The sequence below is a fragment of the Onychostoma macrolepis genome, chromosome 25 (assembly GCF_012432095.1).
Source record: "Onychostoma macrolepis isolate SWU-2019 chromosome 25, ASM1243209v1, whole genome shotgun sequence".
NCBI lineage: Eukaryota > Metazoa > Chordata > Actinopteri > Cypriniformes > Cyprinidae > Onychostoma > Onychostoma macrolepis.
Window position 1 is genome coordinate 9,835,776 of NC_081179.1, and position 13,104 is coordinate 9,848,879.

General features: G+C 35.8%; 2 protein-coding genes across 9 annotated transcripts in view; one reads left to right on the forward strand and one right to left on the reverse strand.

The window, feature by feature from the left end:
• ckap5 (cytoskeleton associated protein 5) overlaps positions 1 to 7,806 on the reverse strand; it is a 36,471-nt gene extending 28,665 nt beyond the window's left edge. For 4 of the 6 annotated variants that reach the window (XM_058767026.1, XM_058767025.1, XM_058767024.1 and 1 more), the window contains exons 1-16: positions 7,677 to 7,806; positions 6,291 to 6,373; positions 4,578 to 4,771; positions 3,486 to 3,692; positions 3,204 to 3,375; positions 2,918 to 3,050; positions 2,371 to 2,471; positions 2,170 to 2,283; positions 1,982 to 2,086; positions 1,797 to 1,886; positions 1,542 to 1,706; positions 1,309 to 1,437; positions 621 to 770; positions 442 to 540; positions 234 to 344; positions 41 to 133 (exon numbers count right to left, since the gene is read on the reverse strand). In XM_058767026.1, the coding sequence (XP_058623009.1) occupies positions 41 to 133; positions 234 to 344; positions 442 to 540; positions 621 to 770; positions 1,309 to 1,437; positions 1,542 to 1,706; positions 1,797 to 1,886; positions 1,982 to 2,086; positions 2,170 to 2,283; positions 2,371 to 2,471; positions 2,918 to 3,050; positions 3,204 to 3,375; positions 3,486 to 3,692; positions 4,578 to 4,771; positions 6,291 to 6,347 (1,920 nt within the window). In that variant the 5' untranslated portion in view covers positions 6,348 to 6,373; positions 7,677 to 7,806. Of the gene's footprint in view, positions 1 to 40; positions 134 to 233; positions 345 to 441; positions 541 to 620; positions 771 to 1,308; positions 1,438 to 1,541; positions 1,707 to 1,796; positions 1,887 to 1,981; positions 2,087 to 2,169; positions 2,284 to 2,370; positions 2,472 to 2,917; positions 3,051 to 3,203; positions 3,376 to 3,485; positions 3,693 to 4,577; positions 4,772 to 5,375; positions 6,194 to 6,290; positions 6,374 to 7,501; positions 7,640 to 7,676 lie in introns of those variants that run through there. The other 2 variants (XM_058767023.1, XM_058767027.1) reach the window with 2 other exon arrangements.
• Positions 7,807 to 8,740: 934 nt separating this feature from the next.
• Positions 8,741 to 12,937, forward strand: cstpp1 (centriolar satellite-associated tubulin polyglutamylase complex regulator 1). Of its 3 annotated transcripts, none has more exons than XM_058767515.1 (9): positions 8,745 to 9,105; positions 9,267 to 9,369; positions 9,611 to 9,741; positions 9,858 to 9,942; positions 10,033 to 10,118; positions 10,908 to 11,103; positions 11,980 to 12,089; positions 12,209 to 12,272; positions 12,427 to 12,933. In XM_058767515.1, exons 1-9 carry the CDS (start codon positions 9,057 to 9,059, stop codon positions 12,593 to 12,595), a joined length of 993 nt encoding a protein of 330 aa, XP_058623498.1. In that variant the 5' UTR covers positions 8,745 to 9,056; the 3' UTR covers positions 12,596 to 12,933. The 3 variants fall into 3 exon arrangements, with proteins under 3 accessions (XP_058623500.1, XP_058623498.1, XP_058623499.1); XM_058767516.1 differs by having other exon boundaries at positions 8,746 to 9,105; positions 12,209 to 12,299; positions 12,427 to 12,565; XM_058767517.1 differs by lacking the exons at positions 9,858 to 9,942; positions 10,033 to 10,118 and having other exon boundaries at positions 8,741 to 9,105; positions 12,427 to 12,937.
• Positions 12,938 to 13,104: the final 167 nt, after the last annotated feature.

Below are 13,104 nucleotides of genomic sequence, written 5' to 3' on the forward strand. Positions count from 1 at the left end.
CTGAGAATTAAGAACAGCCCTACGTGGTTAAGAGGACTACCTGAAAGTTGGTCTCTTTCCATCCAGGTTTCTTAGCCAGCATCTTGACTAAAGCCTGGCACGGCATTTCAGATTTGTCCATCTGCTCCACAGCCTAAGCAGAACACATTCAAGTTTAGAGCATGTTCCTAAAGTTGAAATCATTACAAATAAGCTGAAACAGCACAAAAATTAGAGACATAAGATCCAGTCACCCTCTGAAACTCTTCCATGCTAGCAAGTCTCTCCTTCCAGTTACCGCTGTCCAGCAGCTGCATACAGGAGGCTGGGAGCACAGCGGCAGCCTTCTCCTCACAAACTTCAGTCTAATTAACACATAAATAACAATTACATGACAGTAGTCAACAGTTGGTCAAGTTCAATAAAATATTAAAATGCGTCAATGTAAAATTGCAGACATACAGATAACTCAGTCTCAACAATCTCCTTTGTGTCTGAAGCTTTCTTGGACTTCGCACTTGGGGCAGAGGCAGGTTTTCCCTTCTTGGGAGCTCCTGCAGCCTGTTCATGAAGAATGAGACAAATTAATTTGCCTTGCTTAAAAGCAAGAACTGATTTAACAAAAAAAGAACTGATAATACCTTTGCAGGAGCAGCTTTCTTAAGAGGCCCGGATGTTTTGGCAGGTGCTTCAACAGGTGGAGGTGCTTTTGCAGCAGGTTTCTCTTTCTTCTCTCCTCCACCTCCTCCTTTCTTTCCAACAAGCTCCACTTTATCAGCACATTCTTTTATCTATTTATGCATGAAATAAGAAAGGAAGAGTAATGAGCTTTTGCACTAGTCCCTCCCACAGTCTGTTCACTGCTTATTTCGCTGTTATAATAGAATGTCAGTATGAAACAGACCAACAACTTCAAAAAAAAAAAAAAAAAAAAAAAGACCATTTAAAATACAGATTAATAATCTAAAACCTAACAAATATTAAAAACTCTATAATTCACAATATTTCGAATGTAATGAACCTCTCAGTTTAAGAGATTCAATAAATTTATTAAACAATATTGGATATGCATGCCCATTTGCCCAATTTTTACACAAGTCACTTAATCCTTGAAAAAAATGTTTGAAAAACCCTTTGGCAAATCCTACTGTAAATAGCGTGCCTAAATTCACTTGAAGCATTTTAAATTATTATTATTTTTTTTTGTTAGGACTAAAATAACTAAAAATTTAATTTATTTGTTATCAGCCATTATATTAATATTAATATTAATGTGCCTCAAAAAGCTGCAACCTAAATGTTGTGATGCAAAGCTAAACACGTTTTTACCTTGTCCAACTTGAGTTTGTCAATATCAGTCAGGAATGGGTTAACTGCTTTCTCCCCTACTACCTTCATGGCCGTCCCCAAAGCCTCAAAAGCAGCATCTCTAACCTCCGGAGCAGAATCATTCACTTGCTGCACAGAGAGAAGAGGGACAACTTATTGGGACAACCAATTTCAAGACCTAAAGACACCAGCATTGACATTTTTCAGGGCATTGACTGGTGAGGAACCTGTACCTTGAGGAACGCTGCACAGAAGGGCTTCAGAACGCTTTTTGGCAACGTGCTTGGGGTACAGTGACGAAAGCTTCTGGCGAGGAACAGTGAAGCCTGTTGCTTGATGGACGGGTTCTTGTTGTCCATCACTGACAGAACATCCTCACTGATGTTTTGCAAGGTTGTCTGCAATACAATTGCCATTTTCCAGGTTATTAATAACTGATCAAATTTCAAATAATTTGTCAATTGACACCATGCATTATGAACACTCACAGTAAGGAAGACTGCATCAATGGCCTCCTGCAAGGCCTGAACCACCTGAGGTTTCTTCTCCTTGAACTTCTCCAAGATGGTTGGCACCACCTTCAAAAGAAAACAATTTTAAACGGCTGTCTATTTACTTTGAACCACCAGCATGATTTCCGTGGAGCTCATTTTGCGTCATTGTGAGCACTTACATGACCTGCATATGTCCCAAACTTCTTCCTCAGTCCTGCTGCCAGACTAGCCAAGCATTTGGCTGCCATGGCCACTAGCATCACATTGGCATCTTTCCCAATAACCTAGAACAACAAATGGGAGTATTTTCTAATGGCCTTGCTATCGCAGGATATCCCATTACCCAGAATCCCACTAGGACTGTTACCTTTTTTAGAGCTCGAACCAGGTCCCCATAGTCTCCGTTCTCTAGTTTTGGGTTCTTAGTCAAAGCCTCCACTGCCTCCAATGCTTCCTTCCTCTCCTGCCATTTTTTTGCTTCCTGTAAGGAGAAAGTAAAATGACGTAGAAATGAAATTGACAAAACCCAATGATTTCAACAGATCAGGGTTATGTTGTTCTGACTTACAATTTTCTCATAAAAGTCTTTAGGAAGTTTAGAAAGGATCTCGACAGCTTCCAAAAGCTCATAAGGATCCACTGGAGCAGCTTCAACCTCATCATCGTCTCCTAAAGTCAGAAATTGAGATTTAAGTTAAATGCTTAAAAAAAAAAAAAAAAAAAGCAACTAATAATATATTATCCATCTCCTTTTAAATGTTAGAAAAATACAGCTGGCTTTGTACAAATTGGCACAATTCATAATTTAAAATAAGCCTCATTTAGTCACCGTAAAATGACTTTTTCCTCACTGAAAGCTACTCACAGTTGTTAAAGAAAGTCTCCTGGCTTTGTGCTGGCAACCAATTAATTAATAAGGCAGTAATTCATCACCATGGCATACTATGACAGACAGTTATAAAAACAGGATTTGGAAAAGAAAAAAAAAAAAAATCTAAAAGATTATAACTATCATTTATTGTCTTCATGATAGAGTTCAAATTTAATGCTGAATTTTCACTACTGCCTTGAACCACTGACTGCTTTTTGCACTGGTGCAGAAGCTGTATTCTCACCGTCCGCCTCATCTCCTCCTGCAGCCTGCTGTTGTTCAAACTTGGCCTTGAGGTCCTGTTGAGAGCGCAAGAACCTGGTCTGCTTAGGAGCTGCGGTTGGAAGTTTCACCCATTCTTCCTCCAACTCTTTCAACTGAAAGAAAAGGATCAAATAAGTAATACTACAACCTGCATACACCATTAACATGGAGAGATGAATGCCTCAACTCAAAAGATCCAATCTATACGAATAGATCAATGCACATTTTTATGTACTTGAAAACTTAATGGAGAAAAGCAGTCTCACCTGTACAGAGTTGATATTCTGGAGGGGAGCTCGCAGCGCATCACGGATCCATCTATAGATCTCCACCGCCAGCAATTTAGCCTCATCTCGAACTGCCTTTTCTCGAGACTCAAACAATTTTGGCAACACTTTCACGACAGGCTTGAGAGTTATGATCTTGGATCCAAATTCACTGAAATAGAAATTTACAAGTATTTTATGCTGAATAAGTGCCATCAAGTAAGTGACTATTTGACTACCGCATTTCCTTATGGTTAACAAGTTTAAAAATCGCCTACTCACCAAAGTGCTTTCCTTAGCGTATCAATGCAAGCAACAACAATTTTGGGGTTCTTGTTATCCAGTCCTTTAATCAACTCATCCTGGACCACCTCTGCTTTCTCGATCTCTATGTACATGAGACAGATATCAGCTCCTAGCTCCTTGGCTCGTGCTTTGGGCTGGTTGAAGACTTTGCTGACCACTCCAGAAACCACTTCCCCTGTTGTCCTGCAAGTCAAGACTCTCCATTAGATCCTATTAAGAAATTATAGATACTAGGCTCCACAAATCATCATTCTCTAGAAAATTTTTCTATACAGCACCAAGAACGTTCCCTGTTTAATGCACCAACTTGAAGACATCTTTGGTGTCACAGATAGCTAAAAATAATCTTCTCTTACTTCAATAGAAAACATTCTTGTTTTCAGGATTTATCTGAGACTGTATCCCTAAAGCAAACTGAGTAAATCACATTATTAAAACACAAACATAACAGAATAAGTTACTTGGTTTCACATTCCTTTATCCAAGCTCAATTAAAACAATCGATACTCTACAAAAGAGTTTATTGTACCATTAACAATGACTGACCGGATTCTATTTGGCTATATTTAGACAGACAGTTACAAAGACATCAACTCAATAATGGAAAGCAGTGCCCAGAGCAGCAGAAATGTAGGCCTTTTTTTTTTTTCTGTGATGCATGTCTAAATTTAAGGAATCGCAGTGTTCCTCATGAAAAAAATGAGGAAATGAGGTACATTTCCATGTTTTCTGAACAGGTTAAAGCTACTATGTTCCTATAAACAAGACACCTACTTTGCTTGATGACTCTCACTCAATCCAGAAATAGACTTTCACCAGGTATCACATTTCTGCTTTGTTCCAAAACTCAGTTGTAAACAAAAAGCTCTTACAAAACGTTATCCCATATAAAACAGGTCACAGAAACAAAGAGCTGCCCAGGGATCGAGAGAAAAACAAACACTGCCATTAATGCTCCAAGGACAAAATCAGTGGTTCGTGAAACTCGCTTGAAACTTCGCGACTAGCACTATTTTCAAAGACTTCTGGGTCTTTGGGACAATTTTGGGACAAAATGGGACTACTTACTTGCCAGCCACGTGTGCATTCTCAATAAAAGCAAGTGCTGCCTCCAGTCCTTTGAGTTGGGCTACGGCATTTGAATCTGTTACAAATCTCTTGATAAGTCCAAGGTATTTGCCCCATTCTGGGCTCTTCTCGTCTTCTATCTTCTGGAAGAGCTTCAATGCTTCCTCGTATCCATTTAATCTTGCTTTCCAAATCTGAGAGAAACCAGAAGATCAGTCATGACAACGAACAACCAATTAAATGAGCTTGAAAGTTGATGTAACTGACCCACTTTCTTCAGGGCCTGACATGCGTTTAACCACCATTATTCATAATACAGGACACATGAACTCAAGGTCACCATGTATATGAAATGCTTTATCATCCTGAGTGGTAATGTGCTGTATAAGCAAAAACTCAGGTTGATAAAACAAAGTACCAGGCTATTAGTTATTAAACTCAATTTTTATTAAGAAACTCAAGCAAAACGTCTTTAATGTGGTGTGACCAAGCAATTTAAAATCTGTCAGATTGAACCAGACGATTCAAACAGAAGCACTATTCACTACCATCTCCCCCCGATTGTCCCGCCTCTTTACTACAAGTTCAGAAATAATAAAATCAGAGGGTATGTTGAAAGAAGCAATACAACTGGCTGGAATGCATCAGCTATCATGCAATCGTCCAATCAGTTGAAACTGTGGGAAGACGTCACATGTAAACATTACATTCACCTCAGAAAAGTTCCCCAGTAGCTAGTTAGAAAAATGAACTCTAGAAAACATATCAATAAGATTAAAAGTTTTTTTTTTTTTTTACCTTTATGCAGTATATTCATGTTCAAAAGTTTGGGCTCAGTCAGTACATTTGAAAAAAAGAATTAACACTTGTTTAGCAAGGACGCATTCAATTGATAAAGTGACAGTAAAGACATTTCCAATGTTACAAAAGACTTCTATTTCAAATAAATGCTGAATTTTGGACTTTCTATTCAAAGTATCCAGAAAAAACAAACATTGCTAAATATTTCTTGAGCACCAAAATCAGCATATCAGAATGGTTTCTGAAAGATCATGAGACACTTAAGACCAAATAAGGTCTCCTCAAACTTCAGCATTAAGAACAAGTTACATTTTAAAATATTAACAAAGTTAAATTTGAATTGAAATTTCACAGTTTTACTTTTTTTTAAAAGAAATAAATGCTGACTTGGTGAGCATAAGAGACTTATGTTAACAACATTACTTTTGAACAGTGCGTGTTATATTATTACATTTTAATAATTATATCACCTAATTCTATCAAATAAACATCTAAAAATGATTTTACAGTGTCTGGGATTTGCAGTGGTTTGGAGCAGAAACAATTGAAAACTGACACGTTTTTTTTTTTTTATTAAAAACCTTCAAAATGAGTTTTTGGGTGCAAGTGATGCAAAATGACTTAACATGACTTTGTGACAACCATATGGCAAAGCGGTTGTTCACTTGTAAATGAGATTGCTGACAACATAGGCATTATTTCTCCATAAAGACATTACTTGGGTTTAATTCAGTGCGTTGCATGCATTCATCTCTGAAGGCAACAATTAGGGTGAGCGAACCGCTGACAGTTTAGTTCTACAACCACAAAAGCTGGTCTTACACCATCAGGGGATTTTGGATGGGTCAAAAAAAAAAATTATATAATATATATATATATATATATATATATATATATATATATATCACTCACCTTGTGTTCACATTTCTGGTCGATGGGTAACTTCATCCATTCACTGTCATCCCCCATGGCTGTTTTCTGTCTTATCTATTCAACTAAACAAAAGAAGGGGAAACTTTGGTTGCTCGCACAGCATACAAAGCAGAACGAAAAAAGTCTATTGCAATCACACTAATGTTTTACACTTCATCACAGCTTTCTGCCCTAAATATGTAAAAGTTACAGTTTAAGACCACATAAATGCAGAATTTTAAGAGTTAAATGTTATTTAGACATGTTTGAGCTCATCTGATGCATGCAACAAACATCTCAAACATCTAAAGCATTAAGAATAAATGTAATTAAGATGGCATGAGAAACTTGACCAGCTTGTTGCAATAACTTTGCAAGATCATCATCCACATGCATTTTTCAACAACAACAACAACAACCTCCAGTCAGACAGAAGAAATGCTTGATTCACTTCACAGCAAATGCACACATCATCCAGATCTGCAGCCAAAGCAGAGCAACATCCACTAATGCACTTCCCAGAAGAGGCTAGTTTCATATTACAGATCGATCCGAGCCGAAAAGTAAATCCTTAAACACAAAAGTCCAGGCTAAGTGAGGAAAACACTAAATATGCACAAGATACGTGTAGAAGAATGATGCATGCAGAAACTGCCGCCAATTCAGCCCGCCCAAAACAAACATAATAAGCAAACAAGGACAGTTATACGCAATAACATCCGTTTAAATGACTTAGCAGCATAAATAATGATAAATGAAGTAGTCTGAGGGGTTTAAAAACGCTACAGTGGATGGCAGCGCATCACATGTGAGAACACTATCGAGGTGCAGCAGAGCCGTTAGTGACCCGCTGCTGCTGTCGCTCGGGTCGTCGTTTTTTGCAGGATAACACGTTTAAATATGGTCCTACTTTAATCAGGACATAGCAAATCTACTCCTTACAGCCTTCTAAAACCATTTCCGTGTATGGTTTGTTTAGCTTCGAAGAGTAAATATGGCTAAATTTAAATATACCGGTTAGCTGTTAGCACATACGCGGCCCTGACTGACTGTCTGTTAGTCCTGCAACAGCTTAAACCATCACGAGATTCAAACAAATATCGCCATTTTCACAGCTTTCTCCAACAAACACAACGCTTGAAATGTCAAAATGAATCCTTGCCATCTCATCCAACCTAATTTGCGACGATGAAATGAAAAACCTGACTCACACTATTGTTTGTCACAGATATAAAAGCGGCTTGATATTATTCAGTCCGTCACTAAAACCGAGGCCCTCGAATAAAACGCAGCAACCTAAAACGAGGCACAAAACGCTTAAAATGGCTTTCGTGTAATAATCTCCGATCTCTCCCGATCATAAATAAATATATAAATTTTAGTTACCTGCTTTAGGAGAGGGAAGACAGGGCGATCTTCATCAGCTGGGACCAATATTTGGTCATTACTCTCCAGGCTTTGAAACGCCTCCGAGGGCGGGGAGACAGAGGAGGAGACGCCTAGCTTTCATTCAAACCACCACTTCGTTTGTTATAGGCTGTACAGTGCATTTTTATGTTTAACATGTTGTTATTGGATATGTAGTGTTTGAATACATTTGTGCCTCAATAAAGTGAGCATGCAATTACAGAGTGTTAGTGTTTAATCTTATATTGTCGAATGGCGTTTTCAGTAAAGAATACACTTTTGGTGGTGTTGGAACCAACTTTGGGACATTGTCTATAAGCAAAACAATTTCAAGACACACACACACATGTATATATATATATATATATATATATATATTAATAATAACATTTAATTTATATATTATATATTAGTGATATATATATATATATATACATACATGTGTGTGTGTGTGTCTTGACATTGTTTTGCTTATAGACAATATATATATATATATATATATATTAATAATAACATTTAATTTATATATTAGTAATATATATATATATATATATATATATATATATATATATATATATATATAACGTGTGTGTAATATAAGATAAATGTATATGTATGTATACATAAAATAAATGTACATAATAACTTTACATAACCTGTCAAGGGTTTTTTTAATTTGCATTGTAATTTTTATAATATTACATTTACATAATAAATAAAATGTAGCTTTCTAAAGAACTAAATACCCTTTTAGCATGATTTTGGAAATTGTATGTACACGAACTGTGGCAGCACAAAAATACTTAATTACAGATCCTCGTGGATTAGTATTTAAATGGCCAGCCATATGGGCGCAGTAAAACAGCTGCGCTGCGCATGCGCGGGTTTCCATAGCCGCGGCTGCATCAACAAAAACTGACGAAACACAGCCGAGCATTTTTTAAAAAAGAGGGCGAGACTCCACCCAGCGCTCACTTCCGTGTTATGTCACGTGCTGCTCAACCGCGTCGTCTATTGGTTGGTTTATATCCCTGGATGAATTTGAGCAAAGGCACTGAGGTTCTTACATAAATACAAAATAAATGTTTCGGGACAAAGCACAAATATCGACTTCCAGTGATCCTGTATTTTTTAAATACGACAATATAGTCTATTTAAATAGACTAATATTACGTTTTACCAGCAATTTTAGCCCTGAGCCCTAAGAAACCGTACGGATGCTGTGTCTGGCGCAGTGCAGAGTGGGCACACTGACCGCTAAAGCAGCTTTAGAGACTCCATTCTGAATGGGTTACCAGCAGAGTCATGCACCGCATCTGCATCCCAGCTAAGACAAATCATTTAAAACCATAAAACACTATGAAAATGAACACGGATCGATTCAACCTCACTGTTGACGAGTATCTATGTATGTTACGGTTATTATTGCTTTGGTGGTTGTTTTGATGGTTCGTAGATTGACAAGCTGCAGTCGGTTCCAAGATAACTGCTTGCAGAATGATTGACAGATGCATTGAACATTTTTAACACACTACTGTCATGTCAATGCCTTTTCTTTTCCCTTTCCAGCTGAAACGAATGTCCTCTTCTATCTCAACGATGCAGTCACACAGCTACTTGAACATAAAGAGGAATACACTCAGTTCGGTGTGGTCCGATATTTTGCAGAATAGTAAGTTGTTATTATTTAGCACTTATACAGCTATATCATTTTTGTTTATTTATTAATAAATAATTATACGTTATATAAATAAAATATTATTAATAAATTCGCACACACACTCAATAAATTGAATATTTATTATTTATTCATTTATAATAATATTTTGTTTATATATTAGTAACATATATGAATATTTTTAAATACAGATATTACCATGTTACATGTCCCAAAATATAATATAATTTTGCAGTTTTACCAGTGTGAAGAATGGGAATCATGTGCTCTTCAGGGAATTCAGTTACATCAAGGCGACTCCTCATAACAGAGAGTCTTTCATCCATATCTTCTGGAAATGCTTCAGACAGATTGGCAAAAATGGGGGTAAGCATAGGCAGATGTCCCCTTTATCATTTTTTTAAGTCAAGCCGTAACTCTTTACTTTAGTTGCTTGCATTGGTGTGTTTACAGTGAACAAATACGGCTGTTTCTTCTTGCAGATCTGTTGGCAATGTCAGAATACAGTTCACTTTTACAGCTGTTGTGTCCTGACTTTCCTAATAATATGATACAAAATGCAGCCAGGTAGATCCATGTTTGTTTTTTGATGGTTCCTTGACCTTTCCCTCCTTTCATATTGATATTTAACAGATTTATTTATTTTTTCTGTTGTAGGATTGTCCTGATAGATGACGCCACAGACTGTCTAATGTCATTCTCAGATTTTATTTATTCATTCCAAATCCAGTTCTATTATGAAGGTAATAAAATGTATAGGTAACACTTTAGAATAGGGAACACTTATTCACTCTTAACTACGACTTTTCCCTCAATAAATTCCTTATTTGCTGCTTATTAATAGTTAGTAAGGTAGTTGTTAAGTTTAGGTATTGGGTAGGATTAGGGATGTAGAACAAGGTCATGTAGAATAAGGCATTAATATGTGCTTAATTACTACTAATAAATGGCTAATATTCTAGTAATATGCATGCTAATAAGCAACTAATTAAGAGACCCTAAAATAAAGTGTTACCAATGTATAATATAATATATAACACATTATGAAGCTGCAATTATAACTGTAATAATAAGCTGTATTTTTCTAGTTTTTCACTTTGGTAGTAACCAAGGAGGGCGGGTCTTTGCGAATAGCCAATTGAGGTTCTTAAACTTTTGAGTCACAGATCCTACTTTATTGCAAAAAAAAAAGACAATTTAAGTGAATTCAGATTAAATTAAATATTGGAAAAAAAAACAATGTAACCACTTAAAATAAACGGTTTTCCTTATACAGTCAAATAAAATGAAAAGTAAAATCTTGATGTTGAAAAAAGTAGATTCAGGTGTTATTAGTCAAGCACCCAATCACAAAAGCACTGGTGATATTGAAAGGTCTTGCTTACAACAAAAGCCGTTCTGACCTTGAGAGTTTAACTGCGGTTGTAACAAAAGACCAGAGTGACATCATCACTACCATGTGAAAGCGTTTCTATGGTTACTCGAGGCTCCTTCTTTCATCGGAATGATCTCATGCTCATTCACTTTCACAGAGTTTGTGGAGAGCGTGTCTGTGATTTACCAAGACCTGCTGTCGGGGAAGAACCCAAACACCGTCATAGTCCCGACCTCCACCTCAGTGGAGCAGTTATCCAGCACAGCCAACGAGGAGCCAGATGCTCAAGAAGGCGTAGACTCCTCCATCTTTATTGAATGTATAGAGGGACTTTGTGAGAGGTTTAAACACAAGTAAGACAAAAATTAAGACATTTTTTAACACCCATTATTCATTCATAATATGTGACCCTGGACCACAGAACCAGTCTTAAGTGTCAATTTTTCGAAATTGAAATTTATACATCATCTGAAAGCTGAATAAATAAGCTTTCCATTGATGTATGGTTTGTTATGATAGGTCAATATTTGGCTGAAATACAACTATTGGAAAATCTTGAATCTGAGCGTGCAAAAAAATAAAAATATTGAGAAAATCGCCTTTAAAATTGTCCAAATGAAGTTCTTAGCAATGCATATTACTAATCAAAAATGAAGTTTTGATATATTTACGGTCAGAAATTTACAAAATATCTTCATGGAACATGATCTTTACTTAATATCCTAATGATTTTTGGCATAAAAGAAAAATCGATAATTTTGACCCATACACTGTGTTTGTGGCTATTGCTACAAATATGCCCCAGCGACTTAAGACTGGTTTTGTGGTCCAGGGTCACATATATTGTAATTTTAGTACTTCAACGTATTTTATATTTTATATTTTATATTTTAAACTTATTTATACCAGTTAGTTGCCAATTAAGGCAACATTTTTGATTTTCGTTTAAGTTTTTAAGTTTAAGTTTTTAACTGTTATATCTTATTTTATATATTTTATTATACTAATATTTTTTATATATATATATATATATATATATATATAAATGTTAACATTTCAATTATGAATAAAAATAAAAAAGTAGTTAAAATAATTTCAAGAGTTATTTTTTACTCTTGAATTTGCTCTTTATTTTTAATTATATTCAATTTATATTTAAATATATAATATATTTTATATATATATATATATATATATATATATATATTGAAGTGATTTCATTTTCCCAGGTTTCCTTCCACTGTTGCCATTAAGGAGATCTTAGAGAGCAGTCAGCGAGTGTCTTTCTATGGCTTCCTGATGGCCTTGGCCAAACATGAGGGAGTAAACCAAGACATCGGTGAGCATTAGATGATGCTTAAATGTATTTCTGAATACTTGTAACTTTTATTATTAGAAATATAAACTGAATGCTTCAGTTTATATATTAGATCTGGTGTCATTTCATTTATTTATCAGGTGCTCTTCCCAATAAATCGGACCTGCTGATTGATCCAGAGATGGACCAGGAGCTGGATAGACTGTGAGAGAGACGGACTTGCTTCAAAGAGTATATTACAGTCACTTGCTGTCTGTTATTAAAAGACAGAGAGCTTGCTAACAATCTTTTTATATTTAACACTTTTTTTAAAGCTAATGTACTAGCATTTGACGCTATATTTCTGTGATACTTCCAGCATAGCTCAAGTCGCCATCAGCCCGACTTCCAACAACAGCAGCAGCAGCGCTGTGGGACAGAAGGAAACGTCCAAGAAGGCTTCACCGCGCAAGTCCCTGCATCAACGTAAAAGGATCGAAATGGAGAGCGACGGTTCTACAGAGGAGACTGACTCTTCTGAGAATTAACATGCACAGACATGCTTGTTAGCGTCTTTATGATTTTTTTTTTTTTTGACTATTGTTAGTGCCGGTTCACTAATTTGATTAGAAAAGTGGCGTTTCAATAGTGCTGATGTGTGTCGGTGTTCACTACTTTCTAGTTCTGTGGGCGTCTCTGTAACCCAACTACTTCCGTTTCTGAAGCAAAAAAATAAATAAATAAATTGGACAGCCATATTGTCTGAAATGACAGTTATTTTATGTTAACAACTTCTTAGAACTGTTAGAACTATAGAACTGTTGCATAAAAGAAACATTCAGTAGTAGAGTAATTGATCTGTGATGGAATTAAACCAAAGAATATCGTATTTGAGTGCAATAACATATATATAAAATTTAGTTTAATTAAACAAAAATGTTCAGTAAGATCAGTAATATTTAAAAAACAAAAACATTAACTTTTATTCAGAAAGAATGCATTAAAATGATCAGAAGTTAAGACTTTGTGACTTTTATGTTGTTACAAATATGTATAT

Excerpts from the sequence above, each read along its gene's own strand:
- cstpp1 (XM_058767515.1), top strand. The coding sequence starts at position 9,057 with ATGAAAATGAACACGGATCGATTCAACCTCACTGTTGACGAGTATCTA. Across the intron at positions 11,104-11,979 it reads TGTGAGAGGTTTAAACACAA|GTTTCCTTCCACTGTTGCCA; the intron begins GTAAGACAAAAA and ends TCATTTTCCCAG. Across the intron at positions 12,090-12,208 it reads GGGAGTAAACCAAGACATCG|GTGCTCTTCCCAATAAATCG; the intron begins GTGAGCATTAGA and ends TTTATTTATCAG.